Genomic DNA, 19,769 nt, shown 5'->3' on the forward strand with positions numbered 1-19,769 from the left:
TTTGAATCAGAATAATTAAATATACCAAGCTTTAAGTGTTTAAGAAGTGAGTCACGAAATAAGATCAGTAATTAACTTGGTATTAATTGGTGTTGGGTGTTTGTCAGTATCTATTTTTTACAAAAAAATTTTACTTTGCTCGTCTTATGTATTATTTTCCGTACTATATTATGCAATATGAATAGTTTTTAATTAAGTGTTTTACAATTTTATAAAGTTGTTTAAATTTTTAATTTTAGTTCTTTACTGGCACAATTATTAAATTATAATTTTGTATTGTCTTAAACGTTAAGATATCCAATGTTACATGCATTCATGATACTATCTGGCGTCGCACACATCTAACAGTCCTTTTGTTACCCAAACTGGCACCAATTCATACCAAATTCACGCTTGCATTCGGGAGCGGACTCCTATCCTCCTTTACGCAACTATACATACTTCGCTTTATTTTTCGCAATACATTTCTTGCATGCTGTCTCCTGTCGTACTGTGCCTCGTACATTTCTTTTCCTCTCTTTCTCTCTATCTCTTTCTCTCTTTCGCCGGATATTAGAGTAGTAGTCTCTGAGCAGTAAATAATGTCTGATACAAGGAGCATTGGTGGTACACTGTATTGCATACTCTAGTGGTCAGCATACGGTGGAGTTTGGTGTGTTGTGCATGAGTAAGGAGTTGAGTCAGAGCCTGGAGAATCTCGGTGGGGCGCAGACCCTGCCGGGTCGGTTCTCTGTGCCGTCCATTTCCGGCATCTACACCCGGCACAAACGTACCAGGTGAGCCTAAGATTAACAACTGCGAGCGAACGACCACGCTTCCCTTGACGTCACCCGGGATTTGAACGGTCGTTGGTAAATTCGCACACCTCGTACCTTTTCTCTAAGATTAATACTTCCGAGATCTCTTCGTCTTTGCCTGTCTGTTGTAACTTAGCACACTATGTCCCCTGACTTTCCATTGAGTCTTCAGCTTTCGGAGCTCTCTCTTTTTCTCTAATTTGCCGTCCTAACGAATTCTTTTCGCGTGTACTTGCGTAGACCACCCCCCACGACCGTTCCCGATCACTTCTTTCTCCAAAGATTAGAAACTCTAGAGTGCACGGCGATTAATCTGTTACTTAATGAGCTTTAATAAGATGCTTGTGAAAAATAGTGAAACGCAACAGGCTTGTTTCCGCAGTTCGTCGCCTGACAGCCTGTCTGCGGAGCGTGGCGACAACAAATCACCAGGCACGAACGCGAGTCCAGCAGCCTTGTATAAGCTGACCGTGCCCCTGCTGAGATGTGAGGCTGTCGATGTCAGAGATGCTGCAGTCCAGGCAATTGGGAAAGTGAACGCCGACGCTCTCAAGTAAGGAATTGTCGTTTAAAGACGAGATTAAATTTTAGAACACATTAAATTCTACAAAAACTTTTCCTGCACAGGGATTTGATGGAGGAGTTAGTACCTTATATCCGGGAGGCAGTTGACCGGAAGCAAGAGAATATGAGACGGCGAAGAAAACGTGACGCTTTAAGATTGCAGCTGTTGAGAGTTTTGGAATTGATTGCCGAGTATGGAACGTTCGGTATTTGGTTAGTATTATTTTGTGCTTTTTTTTTTTTACTTGTAAAATTCTTAAAAATAATCTTGTTTCAGCCCTGCCGTGTTGGACCGCGAGACGCAATCTTTGCACCCGACATTTGTTGAGTATATAGACGGTGCGCGTATATATCTAGAGAACGAAACTGATAAGGAAGCGCCCGCGGTGCGAGACATCAAGCTGCACTTTTGTAACTTTATTAGGAAGATGATCAAGAGTTTTTCATGTAAGTAATTTTATTTTAGTAATTTCGAGGTGAAAACATGCCTGGGAAATTTATTGTTTTCTTTCTTATTTTTTCAGTGGAAATATGTTATACCTTGTTAAAAAGAGATTTGAGAAGAAACCTGTTCATGCTCTTCGCTAGCTGGGCCGGCGTTTACGGCAGACCGCTCACGAGCACTTCGTCCATGCAAGAAGAAGAGAAGTCTTGCACGGAATTGCAGCTTTCAGCTCTGCAAGCTATGAGCGGGTTACTCTGTTGCGGATCGTGTTTTAATCCACAGTCACTTTCGGAAGATGGTGCAATTTTGTATCAATGGTTGGACTTGTTATTGGCTAGCAAAGATGAAAAGGTATGTTTCATACGCGATTTCGTCTAGAATTTTATCTGTAAACGTAAATTTAATATTACATGAACAATTGTAATTAATAATCTATTTATTAATTACAATTAAATGTGCATGTAACAATGTTAATGTAATGTTAATATATTATGTGTATTATTATTTTTTATTACTATATATTTTTATGTAATCTCGTTTTGTGTTTTAGATATATACGCTCGCACGGGAAACCGTAGTGTTGTTGCTCGAAGGAAATCCCGATATCGGTACACTTTTGGATTGGGTTGTGGACCGATGTTATACTGGCGCACCTCAAGTGGCTGATGGCTGTTTTCTTGCACTTGCAACAATTTTCAGCGCCAGGTGCGTAGAAATAGATAAAATGCTTTATACAAAATCGTTTATTAGAAGAAAGCACGACATATCTACACACATACAGAAACATATTGAGGAAAGACTATGAATACGATTAACATAATGCTGCAAATAATTTTTTTTTAGTTGATAAGAAAAAGAAAAACGCGTTAATTCATTCGCAGCGTCATATTGATCGCATTCTATAAAGCATATCTCTTGTCACAGATATAAGTTACGGATAAATTAACAAAATTATTAAACAATACGACAATGGCGAATACATTTATGATTTTCTCGTTGTCTTCAGAGAGTATCCTTGCGATCATTACACGAGCGTTATTAACGTGACGTTAATGAACACGGGATGTCCCCGTGCTCCGGTCCACGATGCAGCGCTGCAGCTTCTGCAGTTACTGGATCAACGATTTTTCGGAAACGTTGGCCCGCTTCCAGCCACGGAACTCGAAGCCGGTAAGTTTTAAATGCTGGGAGAAAAACCTAGTTATTTTTGAACTCAGTTTAATTATACATATAGTTGATTAAATCATATCTATTGTTAAAAATATCATAAAAATATAGTCGAGTCCAAAGGTAACTATATTTTTTTCTCAGTACATGTATTTTATCTTAATATCTATGCGCTGTAATACTGTATTAGTGCGTTGCAAATTATTTTTCGATTGTCTCTTTCTAATATGCATTTATTCACTTCCAGCTAATGTTTTCATTATAATCCTTTGTTCACTGGAAGTTTTTTCGTTTCCTGAGAACTTTTCCGTTGCGCGTTTTCGGTAGAGTGTGGTCGCTTTGACGAGCTGTACCTGCGCGTGAATTCTGAAACTATAAAGAAACGCATAACTTTATCTGAATGCATTGCGTTTTTTTAAATATTAATTTTACTTAAGATAGAGGAACAAGACGAGTTCTTTAATCAGTGCAACATTTGCACAATTGTAGTCCATTTAGTGTGTTTTCCATTTACATCAAAATGTGGATAATCTTTACTTAGAATGTCATTCTATCGTAAAAGTGACGTTACAAGTGAAAATTGTCTGAGCTTTGGTGTAAATGGAAAGCACCAGTTATCATAATTAAATAATACATTAATTATCACATTGTTTACCGTGACTCGCCATTTGTATTAAAGTTCCGCTTCTTCTGGTGCTTGTACGATTTGTGCACATGCCGATCATCTCTCTGCGAAAGTTTTCCCCGCTCGCGCAGTAAAGAATGAAGTTTATTCCGAAACTTGTGTCAAATAACAAGAGGCACATTTGCTGCGTTGAAATGACCCATTTTGGATACTCACATTCGCTCTGAATGTACAAATATTATTATTAATATTAAACATTAATATAGGATTTCTTTTAATTATATTTTGTTTAAACGTAAGCAATAATATTATAAATTAATATAATATTATAATAAAAAATAACATAAACTGCGACGTTAATTGTTAAATTATATCGACGTTTAATTTTGCAAAAGTATTATGCAAGAGTATTAAATTAAATTTTATAAAGTATAAAAAATTATAAAAGAAATATTAATTAACAATACATTAACACAAAATACTATTAAAAATGGTATTTAAATATTAAATAGCATTATTAATTAGACTTTGTGCAAAACACGGTTTTTTTTTTTTTTTTTTTACAATTTTTAATTAATTAGTTAACATATATGACGAAGCTGTTTATACATACATAGTGAAAAGCGATCAGCCTGAAGACGAACGCAGGCATATTGAGGAAGAAGAACGCGCTCGAGACGAGCAGAAGCATCTTCGTGACCTTAGTCTGCGGCATTCTGTCCCGCGGAATATAGGTCCTCTCGTTTGAGGCCTCGGATTCGATGGTCAAGGTTCTACGGACGTGATCGAACTTGTAGATGTTGCGCGCTATCAGGACGTTGAAGATTACTATCATGGTCAAGGGTACAGCGAAAGTTATAAACATGTCGACATTGTTGTGCGCGGATGCCCAAAACCCCCGGTCCATATTCAAGTAGCAGACCGAGTAGCAGGTTTTCGTGTCGCAAAATATGATGATTTCGCGGAACCAAATTACCGGCATATTTAATAGAATCGCGAGGACTGTCAGCCCCGTCACCGTCATTTTTGCCCGGGTCACCGTGCATAAGAACTGTCGTCGAAGCGGCCAACGGACTGCTATGTATCGCTCGATGGTGAAGGCCACAACGAACCACACGCTGAGGAAGCTGAAGAAATATGCGAGGAAGGTAAAGAACTGGCAGAAGCCTGGGCGATTGAAAAGGTCCACAAGTACCATCTTTAACCAAGTCACGAAGACTATTATGAGGAAGCCACTGTCGCTGATCGCCAGCACTCCTAAGTAAATGCTGGACGAGGAGTAGCGCAGCTTCGTGCCGAAGAACACGCACATGGACAAACAGTTGCCCAGCAGACCCAGAAACACGAGAATTGGTGTATAGTACAGTTGAAGGTTGTATAAGAATGGGTCAGTTTGATGATTGCATAAATCTGTGATGTTGATGCTGTTATTAGCGATCATCTTCGCGCGTTGGTCTCAAACTGATCGTCAGTGAGAAGAAAAGCTGAAGACAACCGTTTCAGGCATAACAATTTGCGTCACACGCGATAACCTGGAAGAGTATTAATGTATCATGTTTAAAGTAAGATTAGAATAAGGAAAAGAGACAGAGAGAAACAGAGAAAGGGAGATAGAGTTTAGATCATTGACATGAAGGCTGAATTTAGAAGCTTTAAGTGAGATCGGCGATGATCGTTTGATGTTCGGAAAGCAAACATTTACAAAGTTATTTTACGTTACAAAGAAGTTATTAATTCTTTATTATTATTAACATTTTTATATTTGAAATAAGTTATAAATATTTTTATGTTTGAAATGATTATCTGGCCGCTTTGACGTTAACAAGAGAGAATACAAAAGCAGCAAGTGATAGATTTATGTAATTTTCCATATTTTTGTTGCTCGATTGAGCACAATCATTTTGCACTCTTATCACGAGATGATTTTTTACTGCGAAACAAAAAAAATTAAAGAGACACGATGCTTATCTGTCGCGTGCAGGAAATCCTTCGCGGAATAGATACGTTAACAAGTCGTTATTACACAATTGTTATTATCTCAGTTATAATTAATTCAGATTATGTTAAACGACCTAAGCGTCTGTTATTCTGGCAAAATAAAATATAAATTAAAATACAAATTTGATAAACGCTTCTTCGACACGGGTTCTTAAACGTTTTTCGCTAAAAAAAAAAATATTTTATTGATAAGATCTTATAACTTTGATAATGACGATACTTCGTATTGACACTTCTAAAGTAAATATATGAAACCGGTGGATCGAAATAATTCGCGTTTCTAGCATGTTTTATATAAATACATATTAAATTTAAATTTAATAAATTATATCTTTAAAATTTAATTTAGAGACATACACAAAATCAAGTACAATAAATAACAAAATTAAATAAACATATATTTATATAGAAGAAAAGAATCAGCAGAAATGAAATACGTTTCGCGTTTTAAGATTCTATAACATTTTAACATTATTGCTATAGAATAAAGTAAAAATATTTCTTTACAAACAAAAATAAACATGAATGCATATTAGAACCGAATGCAAATTATATATTTCTAAGCGATAGAAGGAATATTCCTGTACCCTTCTTTCATACTTTGTATCTTTTTATAAACACGTGACGTAACTGAGTTTAAATTGCCGTTCATTTAAATTGTAAAAGGATTCGAAATCGTGCGCAAATATCTGGAATATGAATCTAAGATATGAATTAGTGCATATCTGTGATTTACCGATCTCAAGGCGGCTTTATTTCGAAGCGTGTTTCACTTACAAGACGCGCGGAATCATTTATCAAGTGACTGTCCGAATTCTATAGACGACTTGTGACACGGTGCCGTGTAGCTCCTTTTAACCGCGATCTCGCAACACTTAAATCCGCTCAATTCGCACACGAACCTCACAGTCGAGCATTTCATAACGTTTTGTGCATATAGGATGAGCAACACTTGGCACGACGATTTCAAGTGCGAGACGCAATCCTTCCGCTTGTTAGCGATCGCTTAATGAGTTTCTCTCTTCTGAGATATTCGCGTGACACATTGTTCTAATAGCGCAATTTATCATCGGATAGATTAATTTAATATCAGTAGCGACACGTCAGTTTTAACATTGATAATAATGATATCGTGTTTTACTTATATATATATATATTTTTTTTTTTTTAAAGAAAAGCAAGAAATTAAGAGCGCACTTTATAACGAGAATTCGGATTTTAACACTTTGGTGACACAAACTGCAACTCTTTCGGAGAATATATTCGAATGCCGTCTCAGCTATTTCTGCGGGATGTTCCGACGCATCCATTCCTGATAAACCTTGGTGCATTCCGGCTTCTGCGCATCAAAGTAATGTACAAATTCCCGCCTCTTCGCGATGCACGTCAATTCATGAGGGAGAGATTCGCGATTCATTTGTTAATCATTTTTTTTTTTTTCCCAATAACTACAAGCCGAGAATGACATGAGTAATACGATAATTTACGTCGGGAGGGAATTTTGTGTTGATTTTTTTTCTATGCGTGAAATGCACGACATTGAATTTAAAAAATTGAAGAGAGATGATGTTTCATCTGCTAGACATTTTTTTTTATAATTGTAAAAAAGTACATTGCCATAAATTTTGATTAATCGATTGGATTGTAATTGCTGTATTATGATAAGATACAAACGGTGGTGAGTTTGCAGGTTTTAAATTTTAATATGATTGGCGAAATTAAACTTAAAAAAAAAAAAAAAAAAAAAAAATAGAAAAGGAATACTGCTGCATCGCCGGTATATCGGTTAAAATGAAGCGAAGGCTCAAAGAAATATATTATTTTGTTATAAGGAAAAGATTATATGCCCGCCAGGAGGTACTTTGATATGTCGTGTATGAAGTTCTGTTTGAGAAGCGTCCGCCGAACGTAGAAAAGATGCGACTACAAAGAAATTGCAGAATGACGACATTTAGTTCTCCGGCGAAAGAGCAAAATGTATTTAATTTGGTGAAAATGTACATACACGGGCGCAAATATAAAATATATTAAATGAAATATAAAATATAAAATACATAAATGTAATATATTATATGAAATATGTTGTGTGTAAAAAGAATGCGTGGAATCGTAAAGCGCAGCTCAAATAAACTTCAAATGCCATATTTTATCGATTTGATACCAATTAATTATTACTGAAAATAATTATTAACTTCAACTTGTTATTTAACGTGTTTCACTAATAAATGCCATCGATAAAGGCGATAAAGGCAACGTAAATTGGTATTTAGTAGTAAAACGTATTTGTTGGTGTTTATTAATACTTTGGCGAGATGTAATTCGCACCTTCATCCGGGGTTTCTTGTTGCAGGACACAATGATCCTCTCGCAAGCTCTGCTGCCACCGTAACATCCGGTCCGGGACAACAAAGTAATCCTGTTGGCGAGATCTCTTCTGGAGGTACGATCAGAGGAGGCACGCTGGATGTCCTTTTATCGACTACTTATTGCCGCAGCCAGATGTACCTTTCGCGCCAATTGGCTCAGTTACATCCAGAATTGACAATGCCGATGTTCAGTGGTAAGTAGACACTCTTTTATGTATTTTTTAAATTCTCAAATAACACTATTGTGACGATTTTGAAGCATTTTTTTTAATTGATGCGTCTCAGAATTATATCAGTAAAATATTGAAAAATATAATATAAAATTACTATCACATTTAAATGCCAAAATAATAATCGCGTTTAATTTCGATACTTTTCAATCAGTTCTAATGCTACATATAGCGAGAACATTTTATGAGTACCTTGTCATTTTTTTATAATATTGTAATTTGGGGTGTATTAATAATATCATATTGACAAAAATTAATTTGGGAAAGTAAAGAGAAGCCTGTAGGAGAAAGCACAATTAATAACTTGCGCAGTTTATTGCATGCTTTATATAGCGAATATTGTTTAGAATTATTCTCTTGCAATTGAAACTTTGTCTTTTGATAGTAATTAAAATGAAATATGATCGGGATTGCAACCTTATAACCTTTGTTTAATAAGAGGAGAAGAAAGATATATTGTTTCTGTACTGCAATATGATACAGAAACATATTAACAAATTAATACGTTTAATTAGATAATAATTCGGAACATTCCATGCATAAAAACTGTAATTTTTCTTAAAGTTTGTAACATTTCCATGAAAACTAGCATTTTTTCATTAAAATTATTACATATTTATTTTATTTAAAACCATAAAAAAAATTTTTTAATAGTATTCAGAAAATATATTTTTTAAATAAATAATAATTTTATTATTTAATTTTTATTATATAAAATTTTTCCTTTTAAAAACAATAAATTAATAAAAAGCACTTTTTATGCATTTATAACTATTTATTTTGTGTATAATATTGAAATATTTACGCTAATAATTATAAATTAAACTAAAACTCGGATGATTTATAAGTTTGCACGCAAAATGCTAGCTGGTAAAGAACTTGTATGGTTTCACAAGATTGCAGGAAAAAAAATCGCGGACTTTATTAAAGTTTTATATTAGTTTCATATGCAAGTAATATGATAAAAAATTTGTATCGACGGGAGAAAGAACGCTGCACATGTTAATACAAAAACGCGAAAACAGGGGAAATATCTGTGAGATTTAGCAGAATTACGCACAAATATTTCAATAATCCATCACTTTGAGAGGGATGTTGATGTCAACAGCAATCTTTACGTGTCCACGTTTTCATCGATTACATTATGCCAGAGGCGTGACGCTATCGTAATGTGATAAACATTACCGCACGTCTGTTTTATCTAATTAAAACAGTTATATGCAATTTAATATTGATAAGAGAAAATATTTGAGTTTTTCCGCTGATCCTGAATTGATTGAAGAAGCATTCGTGCACTGAGAGCAGTCCCTTTTTTTTTTTTCCAATGCATACGCGTCCACTTGAACGATATTTTCGCGTGCAGAGCAAACGTCACTCGTCCATTAGCGACCGCAAATTTTACAAAAATTTGCAAGTGCATTACGATGAAAAAATAATGACCGGCGTGAAGTTTTCGCGAAGAAGCAAAAAAAGTAACTTCTCTCGCCTCTCAATTACGCGCGATTGAAAAGCTCAGCGAAGCCGAATGATTTAATTGCTTTTCTTATCGGAAACTTGTACAAGGCAGATTGGAAGAGTCAAACTGCTGAAACTTGTTCTTTTTAAAGCTCGCGCCCTGGGTGCGGGAGATTAAAAATTAAAAAACCCCGAAGCTTTCCTTGAGTGTCGCGTGGATTCGTGGGAGGTTCGCGGAACTTGATTTCTTAATTAAGCCCGGGAATAATGTAGACTAATGGAAAGTCGGCCGTGACCGGCGTGTTTAAGAATTTAACCCTTTAAGTGCAACCGCGATTGCTAATGAACCGTAAGACGCACAAAGCTTCTGCAGCTTCGTTTGCATAGCCCTCTGGTTTCATCTCGCAATGCACGTGCGACGTGTCGTCAGACGTCGTGAGCCACGTAGAGAAAAACAATATCCAGCATTTCCCGAGAGAAAAATGTGCAAGTTACTTTTGGTTATTATCACCAGTACGGTAGAAATGATTACCATGAGAAAAGCACATTTTAAACCCAACTGTAATTTCACAATATTTCTAACGTCTGGATTAACCATGAATTATGATAATATTATGGTTATTGCAATCAATTTTTTTTTTTCCTTTCTTAGTGCGCGTTGAAGGGTTGAAAAAGTGCAGGGCTGGCGAGAGGAACGTATAACGATGGAAAATAATTTTATTGTGCGAGCTGCGGAACTATCTTGCACGTTTCCGTCTAATCGGTTTACGTCCGCTCGTTTTACCGTGCTCAAAGTGACGAACAATTTTTTATCTCACGGAAAAACTCTGCGTGTATCGCATTCAATAACGGTATGAAGGAGAGAAAAAGAGTTTACTTTAATTCGAAACGCGGAATTAAATCTAATAATTATTCCAGCCGTGAATAGATTAAAAGTTTTAATACGCGGAAAGAAAGAAAGAGATTTGAATCGCGCGGCGATGGTTTTTCTAGTTGATAATTTTTAGTTTTTAAACTGGCTGTTGAAGATTGAACGTGTGTAACGTGCTCTTATAATGAGAATAAAAATATATTCAACGCGAGTGTTGAATTTAATAATTCGAAACGCGGATGGCAGAGCTTATATTAGTCATAAGTTTATCCGCTTTACAGCGGATTCAAATTTTTAGATATACGAGGGGTAAAAGACTCACCAGCTTGTGACGAGTTTTACGATTTAGTAAAGTGCGTTTTTATAAAAACCTTTTAAAAGTGTATTAAGTAAGAAGACAGTCTTGTACTTTACATATTGAAAATTTTAATATACGAAAAAAGATAAAATGTTTTGAGAGTAACTATATATTTTTTTTTTTAGCGCAAGTGGGAAATACTTTATTTCACGTATCGAAAATTATATAATAATATCATGTAGCAAGAGATTAAAATGCCTCCTGATATTTGATCGGTGCGTTTATTAATTTTTTAAAATAGCTTTTAAATAGCTAATACTTTTTTAAAATTCTGCTTGATACGCGGAACATGGCTGGAACGGATTTGAATAATCAAGTAAAAGTACTAATTTTGTTCTGTAATCGCACGCACGCGTATATGTGTGTACTCGAGTTATTTTGGATATTATTTGCCGATGAAAATATTGAATATGCCTGTCTACGTCTTGCCGCTTTAAACTTGCACATTAATTTACCGTAATACGTGTAAAGCAATATTGGGGATGCGTTCGTCCGCGCACGAAAGTAATTAAATACGTAATGGAAATGAATGCGGCAGGCAAGAGAAAGGCAAAGAGAATGGTATTGCACTTCGTTGGATTCGTTCGAGTCATAGAATAGCTGGCGTTTAGGTATTTACAGATTAAGAGAGAACGACGGCGAAACACTCGACATGCATTACGCACATTACAGATGAAATCTAATATCATCATGTAAACCCTTGAGAGAAGCTGAATGAATTTTGCTAGAAAAAAAACCTGCGCCTACGCACTGTCGAAAAATTATATTACCAAATATTAATAGGGAGAAGAGATATAATTTAATAAATTGGATCAAATTTTTAGCATTAGCAGTGATTTAATAAATAAAATGGTATTTATTAAAATATTGTTAATTCTACAAATTTTTTTATTTTCTAGTGTTTTAATTTCGTAATTTTATTATTTGATAAATCTATAATTCTATATTTTTACAATTTTAATATTGTTTTATTATATAATTTTTTAACAATTATTATTCTTGTTATTAATATGAAATTGAATTACACACTTTTATATACTTAAAAAGATATAACTTGCGCACATTTCTTTTCATACAATTTTATTACGTTATTTATTTTAACGAGAATAATTGCACAATATACGTATTTTGATAAAGTAAATGTTTCAAGTGATTAATGTTTATGAAAAAATACACGGACATGCGATATGTTATTTATATAATTTCTCGGAGTGATTTTGCAGAGATTTATACTCAATTTATGTGTTTCAGAAATTACTCACCGGTTTCAAACTGCTCGCAGAGAAGTTCGGCAATTGCTGCTCCAATATTTGTTACCCTGGTTGCATAACATGGAATTGGTCGATCCTAATGTACCACCGCCGTCTAATCCGCTGAGTTATTACCAGGTAAATGAAACTCACTAGTTGAGATAATTTGGAATCGATTTTGGTGAACGAAGCTGCAAAGAGTGCCATTTTGTTCCGAAATTCTGATTTCTATACGCCTTTACTCTTTTTTTTTATATTTGCACATTATAATTGCGTATATATGTATTTATTATGATTATTTATTTTAATTTGTGAAAAAGCTGACAAGATAATTGAATCTCGCAACTTTTAATTTAACTTCTTATTAAACACAACTGATAAAAATGGAGTGCGTTTAATTTAAAGACGAGCGAAAATTGTTTAAAGGGAATAGCGCACTAACAATAAGACGTCGAAATTGTTCTAGTTGTCTCAATTATCTTCTCCTGCTATTGAATGTTTCTGGATTTATAATCTTGTATACTATCTTGTATACTGTCTTATAATTTCAATATCTCCACGAAACGTCGAGGATGATTTATTGTCGACAAAAGGGTAAAAACAAAAATTTGAGGCGCCCGAGTATCGATTACTTTTTTTAAGTAAAACGATCTTGCTTCAGTCTTCACATTATCAGGGGGCGTAGCTCAGATGGTAGAGCGCTCGCTTAGCATGCGAGAGGTACCGGGATCGATGCCCGGCGCCTCCAAGATCAGTTTCTTTTTGACACCTTTCTTTGAAAGTATATCACTTTTCTGAACTGAAATAATCCTCTTGCACCCACTAAATCATCTGGGGGCGTAGCTCAGATGGTAGAGCGCTCGCTTAGCATGCGAGAGGTACCGGGATCGATGCCCGGCGCCTCCAAGATCACTTTTTTGCCTTCTTTCTTCAAAATTGAATCGTAATTGTAATCCAAAACAATCTCATCAATTATTTAGATCATCAGGGGGCGTAGCTCAGATGGTAGAGCGCTCGCTTAGCATGCGAGAGGTACCGGGATCGATGCCCGGCGCCTCCAAGATCAGTTTCTTTTTGGCACCTTTCTTTGAAAGTAGATCACTTTTCTGAATTGAAATAATCCTCTTGTAATCACTTTATTATCAGGGGGCGTAGCTCAGATGGTAGAGCGCTCGCTTAGCATGCGAGAGGTACCGGGATCGATGCCCGGCGCCTCCAAGATTACTTTTCTTTTTGGCACCTTTCTTTGAAAGTAGATCACTTTTCTGAATTGAAATAATCCTCTTGCAATTACTCCATCATCTGGGGGCGTAGCTCAGATGGTAGAGCGCTCGCTTAGCATGCGAGAGGTACCGGGATCGATGCCCGGCGCCTCCAAAGTTTACTTTTTTGCCTTTCTGGATCATTGATGGGATCATTTTGGATCATAATTGCAATCCAATTTAAATGAAAGGCAAAAAAAGTGAACTTTGGAGGCGCCGGGCATCGATCCCGGTACCTCTCGCATGCTAAGCGAGCGCTCTACCATCTGAGCTACGCCCCCAGATGATGGAGTGATTGCAAGAGGATTATTTCAGTTCAGAAAAGTGATCTACTTTCAAAGAAAGGTGCCAAAAAGAAAAGTGATCTTGGAGGCGCCGGGCATCGATCCCGGTACCTCTCGCATGCTAAGCGAGCGCTCTACCATCTGAGCTACGCCCCCTGATAATGTGGAGGCTGAAACAGGATCATTTTACCTCACGAAAGTGATACACTTTCAGTGAAAGGTATCAAAAAGAAAAGTGATCTTGGAGGCGCCGGGTATCGATCCCGGTACCTCTCGCATGCTAAGCGAGCGCTCTACCATCTGAGCTACGCCCCCTGATGCTGTAAATGATTGATGAGATTGTTTTGGATTATAATTGCGATTCAGTTTTGAAGAAAGAAGGCAAAAAAGTGATCCTGGAGGCGCCGGGCATCGATCCCGGTACCTCTCGCATGCTAAGCGAGCGCTCTACCATGTGAGCTACGCCCCCTGATGATTTAAATGATTGATGAGATTGTTTTGGATTACAATTACGATTCAGTTTTTGAGAAAGAAGGCAAAAAAGTGATCTTGGAGGCGCCGGGCATCGATCCCGGTACCTCTCGCATGCTAAGCGAGCGCTCTACCATCTGAGCTACGCCCCCTGATGATCTGAATATCTGATAAAATTGTTTTTGATCTCGATTTCGATTTATATATTTTTAAGAAAAAATTCTATATTCATGTTGTAAAATTTCAGAATTTATTTCACCTCGTTGATGCAAAACGAAAAGTGCAATGCTTATTCTTTGCAGGCGTTAGATAAACGTGTTAGCTTACTCTTGAAGAAGTTCTCATCGATTTTGTATAAGATTAATGTACCTCTGTTCTAAACGCGGTCACCAACTTTTATCGAGCTGTGCCAGTTTTCAGTATGAAAAATTCCGTGTATTTGGAATCGCTCTGGCGTCTCTTTATATTTCGAAAAACTTGACGTCTTTCTGTAATTCGGGAAAACCTGATGTCGGAAATGAATTCTGAACGTATGGTGAAGCAGTAATTAAACAGAATCCGTGAAAATATAATACGTAACGAAATGCGCCAAGATAAAGACATCCGACGTATGAGATATCTTTTTTTTAATAATTTAACTTATTGTCAATAATCATAAGAGCGCCTCGTGATCACTAATTTGATTACAAGCATCATAATTGAAATGATCAGTCGAAGTGGTATGCCAGACTCGAAGGGAAATCCATTTAATGGAAAAAGAGCGTGCTGTCTATTATCTTTGCCTTTCATCGAGCATTTCTGTTCGATTATTGATGAAAGTACTATTTTCGATTACGGACAACGAGAATTGTAATTCAAGTAGTTAGCTGGAGAACCTTTATGCTTGGCATTCAAATAGTACGATGTAATCGATTTTCGATATCTGCTCTTTCCTTCCGGTGCTCTCGCAATTATCATCGGTAATAATGATATCGCGATGCAAGCAATCGTTAATAATTTGTTTTTCCCGTTTTTTTTTATTTTAATTTTTTTTTTTAATGTGGAAGAACTGCTGGAATTAATGAACTGGTATAATTAACACATGCAGCTGTTTTTAATCTTAAAGTTTAGTTTTAATTGATAGAATCTACTTTGATGTTAGAATATTTTTACAATTAATTATTAAAAATGGTATTTTTTATAAAATAAAATAAATAAATTAATTAATTGTGTTAATAGTATTATACCAGCGATGTGACACGCGGAGGAACGCGCAGAGAAGGCTGGGGCAGTGCGGAGGCGACCGAGATGGTGCTCAACAATCTCTTCTACATCACGGCGAAGTTTTCAGACGAACATCCTAAAGAAACAGAGGAGCTCTGGGCAACTTTGTGCGGCTGCTGGCCGAATAATCTTAAAGTCATCATCCGCTATTTGATTATCGTTTCGGGGATGGCGCCTCAGGAGTTACTACCATATGTAAGTGGCACTTTTCACCCTGAAATGGTACACTATCCTAGAAACGCTGCTACTTTTAGTTTATATTTTTTGATTTAATACATAAATTTTAAAGAATGTTTTCTAATTAATACGCTAAATATTAAAGAAAAAGAATATTTTAAGTACCTTTTCAAAATTTGCCTTTGTTATTATAATATTGCATTTTATTTGAGCGTTAAAATAATTTCATTATTTTAATATTAATAATTTTATTTGCAGGCAAAGCGTGTAGTGTTGTATTTGGCGCGAGCTCGCCCGGATCGTCTCGTCGACGAGATGATGACGGAATTGGAAACAGTCGAGACCTTGAATTGCTTGATCGAACGAACAGAAACGCCGCCCTTCTACAGACTTACCAGCATGAGAAAAGCCTCATCGCATAGCGACGCACCCGCTGCCGATCCAGCAAACCCTCCTCGCGACCTCGGTGTGGAGAAAGGCACTATTCATACTAAAAGACATTCCGGCGAGGATCCTGTTAAAACAGGGTAAAAGTTTATTGTAATATACTGTTTAATTAAAATTGTAAAGCTTTACAATCAAACCTTTACTTATTTAAAATATTGTATTATATATATATATATTTTTTAAGTATAGAGAAATTTTTGAAGACGACTATTTCGAACATGAAATATTACATTATTTTATAGTATCGGAAAAATTGAAATTTTTTGCAAGACACTCGAATTTTTCTATTTCAGCTCGAAATCTGACACTGCGCTGCGAGCACTCGCGGGGTTTCAAACCCCAAGGACAGAAAAAACGAGGACTGCAAGCGGTCCGCCGGTTCTTCCGGATGATCTATCAACTCCGACGACGGAAGCTGAAGTACGTCGTTCTATCAAAAATTGATTTATCGCCGTAAAAAGTCCGCGAACGCGTATGATCGAGGAGCTTTAAGCGACGAATAAAAAAATATGCACGCGATGCGTCTCGATGAGACAGTCCAATTTGAATATAACTTAACATTATTTTGCAGTTAACCACGGACGAGTCGTGTTACGTTGCTCGCAATGGACCCGTTTGCGTGAACGGAAAGATGCCGTGCGTTGACGAGAAGTTCGACATTCCTCAGCCGCACCCCTTGCCGATGCCGGAATATGGTGGGTACTTCGCTCCTCTAACTGAATATCTTCCTGATAGTTCTCAGCCGATAAGCGGATTTCACAGGTAAGATTTCGAGTTTCTAGACATCTTGCTTGTTTCTCTGTGTGACCCGATTAATAATCCTATTTCTACGTTGCTTCAGATGCAATATCGCCGTGATGCTGCTCACCGACGTTGTTGTCGATGGAATTCAGCTCGACTGGGCCATACACGTGCCTCTGATGCTGCACATAGTCTTTCTCGGCCTGGATCACTCAAGGCCGCTGGTACGGGATCACTGTCGCTGCCTGCTGCTAAACTTGCTGGTCGTTCTGGGCGACCATCGTGACCACCTTGGCGTAGCGCGCGTCCTGCTCGCCTCGAAGACCGAACAGCTAGGTTTGGGTCTGTCCACTCCGACCTTGCCAGTGCTGGACCATAACTTCACGGAGATGGACCCGGAGTTTGATAGTTACTTATATGGGCCTCCCGCGATTCCGCCACCAGCAACACCGCCAGCCTCGTCTTCTCCGCCGCCTCCGTCTTCGCCGCCGCCTCCTCCGCCACCTCCACCGCCGCCGCCGCCACCACCTATGCCTCTAGATTCCTCAGCATCTCCGCCGGTCCCACCGCCACCCCCGCCTCCTCCTCCTCCTCCGCCGCTACCGTCTTCCTCAGTTGGAGATGGCACACCGACTCATTCGTCCTTGTCGACGTCGACCTCGACTCCGCCGACGTCCATGAATCAGTCGGCGGAGGACAGCAAAGATTATGGGAGTTCTCATTCGTACGGTAAGACATCTGAACATATCGTATAAATTTATTATTATTTAATTTTTTATTGAAATAAAAAAAAAATTTTTTTTGCAGAACCGGCGGTGTGCAATAGTTGGCCAGCTTCAAGCGGAACGGCGGCGAACCCAGTGCCGCCTGTCATTGTAACTCCAGAGGACGCGCATAATTGGACCGGTCCTCAGCCAGGTCCCAACATGCCGATACAAGACGTTATTAAATCGTTGATCAATTTCTTAGCTTCCAGGTATGCGTGTTAATATATACTGTTAATAATAAAACGTGTTAATAATACTGTTAATTATATTTTTAGAAGCAAAAATTCTAGTTTGATATTGTTTGTAATTTCCAGGACGAACCAGCCGCTCTGGAATTATGAGGACATGACTGCTAAAGTATGGTGGGTGCGCAGCGCCGAGCAACTTACAATATTATTGCGACACGTACTGCGTGTCTTCAGGGACTCTTTGCCGCACGCACTTGTCAGCCAAAGATGGGCACAGACGGCACTGCAGTTAGGTCTTTCTTGCTCGTCCAGACACTACGCAGGAAGATCGCTGCAAGTTTTTCGAGCGTTACGTGTTCCTATAACGTCCAGAATGCTGTCTGATATTTTGTCTAGGCTGGTGGAGACGGTCGCCGAGCAAGGCGAAGACATGCAGGTGTTGCAGCTTTCTTATCGACATAACTTTTACTTGAAACAATAGTTAATTAAATTAAAAAAAATTAATTTAAAAAATGTTTTTAAGTAGAATATTTTATATAATAATATTATAATATATTAATAATTATAATTTTAATCAGGGATACGTAACAGAGCTGTTACTAACATTGGAAGCAGCTGTTGATTCGCTGGAGTCTGACTTTAGGCCGCTCGATTTTATGAAAGAGATCTTTAAATCGACACCTAATTTAAACAATAAAGATCCCGTGTCAGGAAATATAATCGGTGGAAAGCGCAGTCCAGGAGGAAATGGTTATCCAGCTGGACCACACGTAATTTCTCATTTAAATCAAGGCGGACATACAAGAAGCACTAGCTACTCGGTTAGCTACTGTATGAAGAGGTCCAGCGGTGGAAATTCTGCGACTAGCGATATGAAAGGTTATTATTGTATTAGCTTTTTATAACATTTAATGCAAACTTTCTGTATGTATAAATTAAATCTTAATTTAAATAATTTAATTTTAATAATTTATTTGAATTATTTAATTCATTAATTCGTCAATAAAAATGTTTGCAGAGTTGGAGAACAGAACTGGTGGCAACAAATACCCTAACTCGAATTTGTCTCGGTCAAGATCGGCGCAATCTTTGAAACTACTAGGCGACTCTGCCACTCAAGATGACAAAATGACGATATTAGCTCAACTGTTTTGGCTATCAGTATCCTTACTAGAATCCGATTATGAGCACGAGTTTCTTTTGGCGCTGCGACTGTTGAGCCGTGTGTTACACAGGCTTCCACTTGATCGACCCGATGCCCGAGACAAGGTTGAAAAACTGCAACAGCAATTACGGTGGACTTCATTTCCCGGCGTGCACGCGCTGCTATTAAAAGGGTGCACCAGTCCGAATACTTATGAGCCAGTTGTTACGCTTCTATCCCAGTTCACGCCGCTGCTGGATCTGCCAGTAGTCGATCCTACACAGAGTCTCGCGTTTCCAATGAATGTCGTATCGCTACTTCCTTACATGCTACTGAATTATGAAGACGCCAACGAACTCTGTATTAGAAGCGCGGAGAATATTGCGCAGGTAAGAATCTTTTCCTATTTATTTACTTTTATTTTTAATTATTAAATAAAAATAATTTTGTGCAATTTATTTGCTTCATATTGTTAATTAGTTCTCATTTTCCAAATTTTCTTACAGGTAAGCGCGGAAAAGGGGAAGAAACTGGAGAACCTCGGCACTGTCATGACATTGTACAGCCGACGTACTTTCAGTAAGGAAAGTTTCCAGTGGACTAAATGTGTGGTGAAGTACCTTTACGATTCTTACGCTCATCTTAGTTTCAACATGCTTGCTTTCCTCGTGGAAGTACTGGAGAAGGGTCCGAGCAGTGTAGCATTGCCGGTGCTCAGTATTATACACTGCATGTTACATTACGTGGATCTGGCGTCTCCAGCCGCGCAACCAATCAATACCGAACTGTTGAGAGTAATCTCGAAATACGTTGAGGTAAAATATTTAATATTTAATTATAATTATTAAATTTATTAAAATTAATATTAAAATAATTTTACAATTGATTATTAATCTTCA

General features: G+C 37.4%; 2 protein-coding genes and 10 non-coding genes across 14 annotated transcripts in view; 6 read left to right on the forward strand and 6 right to left on the reverse strand.

Annotated features, from left to right (window-relative positions):
* Positions 1-19,769, forward strand: part of Fry (Protein furry) — a 30,915-nt gene that overhangs the window by 8,904 nt on the left and 2,242 nt on the right. Inside the window, exons 19-37 of the mRNA XM_070668495.1 lie at positions 630-776; positions 1,180-1,350; positions 1,425-1,574; positions 1,639-1,808; positions 1,886-2,157; positions 2,357-2,511; positions 2,813-2,976; positions 7,947-8,156; positions 12,128-12,264; positions 15,362-15,601; positions 15,842-16,110; positions 16,324-16,450; positions 16,602-16,792; positions 16,872-17,500; positions 17,579-17,747; positions 17,853-18,162; positions 18,305-18,605; positions 18,745-19,259; positions 19,377-19,685. Coding sequence (XP_070524596.1) covers positions 630-776; positions 1,180-1,350; positions 1,425-1,574; positions 1,639-1,808; positions 1,886-2,157; positions 2,357-2,511; positions 2,813-2,976; positions 7,947-8,156; positions 12,128-12,264; positions 15,362-15,601; positions 15,842-16,110; positions 16,324-16,450; positions 16,602-16,792; positions 16,872-17,500; positions 17,579-17,747; positions 17,853-18,162; positions 18,305-18,605; positions 18,745-19,259; positions 19,377-19,685 — 4,636 coding nt within the window. The remainder of the gene's footprint in view (positions 1-629; positions 777-1,179; positions 1,351-1,424; positions 1,575-1,638; positions 1,809-1,885; positions 2,158-2,356; positions 2,512-2,812; positions 2,977-7,946; positions 8,157-12,127; positions 12,265-15,361; positions 15,602-15,841; positions 16,111-16,323; positions 16,451-16,601; positions 16,793-16,871; positions 17,501-17,578; positions 17,748-17,852; positions 18,163-18,304; positions 18,606-18,744; positions 19,260-19,376; positions 19,686-19,769) is intronic.
* LOC139109462 (FMRFamide receptor-like) lies at positions 2,532-6,891 on the reverse strand. Of its 3 annotated transcripts, none has more exons than XM_070668553.1 (4): positions 6,374-6,891; positions 4,212-5,130; positions 3,629-3,821; positions 2,532-3,345 (listed from the first exon to the last, which is right to left on the reverse strand). In XM_070668553.1, the coding sequence occupies exons 2-4, from the start codon at positions 5,037-5,039 to the stop codon at positions 3,233-3,235; spliced, it is 1,134 nt and encodes a 377-aa protein (XP_070524654.1). In that variant the 5' UTR covers positions 5,040-5,130; positions 6,374-6,891; the 3' UTR covers positions 2,532-3,232. The 3 variants fall into 3 exon arrangements, with proteins under 3 accessions (XP_070524654.1, XP_070524653.1, XP_070524652.1); XM_070668552.1 differs by having other exon boundaries at positions 6,333-6,891; XM_070668551.1 differs by having other exon boundaries at positions 4,212-6,891.
* Positions 12,802-12,874, forward strand: Trnaa-agc (transfer RNA alanine (anticodon AGC)). Its single transcript has one exon. It is a non-coding gene; the product is annotated as a tRNA-Ala (tRNA).
* Positions 12,960-13,032, forward strand: Trnaa-agc (transfer RNA alanine (anticodon AGC)). Its single transcript has one exon. It is a non-coding gene; the product is annotated as a tRNA-Ala (tRNA).
* Trnaa-agc (transfer RNA alanine (anticodon AGC)) lies at positions 13,114-13,186 on the forward strand. The gene has a single exon. It is a non-coding gene; the product is annotated as a tRNA-Ala (tRNA).
* On the forward strand, positions 13,272-13,344 carry Trnaa-agc (transfer RNA alanine (anticodon AGC)). The gene has a single exon. It is a non-coding gene; the product is annotated as a tRNA-Ala (tRNA).
* Trnaa-agc (transfer RNA alanine (anticodon AGC)) lies at positions 13,431-13,503 on the forward strand. The gene has a single exon. It is a non-coding gene; the product is annotated as a tRNA-Ala (tRNA).
* Trnaa-agc (transfer RNA alanine (anticodon AGC)) lies at positions 13,597-13,669 on the reverse strand. Its single transcript has one exon. It is a non-coding gene; the product is annotated as a tRNA-Ala (tRNA).
* Positions 13,756-13,828, reverse strand: Trnaa-agc (transfer RNA alanine (anticodon AGC)). The gene has a single exon. It is a non-coding gene; the product is annotated as a tRNA-Ala (tRNA).
* On the reverse strand, positions 13,915-13,987 carry Trnaa-agc (transfer RNA alanine (anticodon AGC)). Its single transcript has one exon. It is a non-coding gene; the product is annotated as a tRNA-Ala (tRNA).
* On the reverse strand, positions 14,069-14,141 carry Trnaa-agc (transfer RNA alanine (anticodon AGC)). The gene has a single exon. It is a non-coding gene; the product is annotated as a tRNA-Ala (tRNA).
* Positions 14,223-14,295, reverse strand: Trnaa-agc (transfer RNA alanine (anticodon AGC)). Its single transcript has one exon. It is a non-coding gene; the product is annotated as a tRNA-Ala (tRNA).

Source organism: Cardiocondyla obscurior, linkage group LG17, assembly GCF_019399895.1.
Source record: "Cardiocondyla obscurior isolate alpha-2009 linkage group LG17, Cobs3.1, whole genome shotgun sequence".
NCBI lineage: Eukaryota > Metazoa > Arthropoda > Insecta > Hymenoptera > Formicidae > Cardiocondyla > Cardiocondyla obscurior.

Excerpts from the sequence above, each read along its gene's own strand:
- LOC139109462 (XM_070668553.1), bottom strand. The coding sequence starts at position 5,039 with ATGATCGCTAATAACAGCATCAACATCACAGATTTATGCAATCATCAA. Across the intron at positions 3,822-4,211 it reads GGCTGATCGCTTTTCACTAT|AGCGAATGTGAGTATCCAAA; the intron begins GTATGTATAAAC and ends TTGTACATTCAG. Across the intron at positions 3,346-3,628 it reads AATACAAATGGCGAGTCACG|TTTCAGAATTCACGCGCAGG; the intron begins GTAAACAATGTG and ends GTTTCTTTATAG.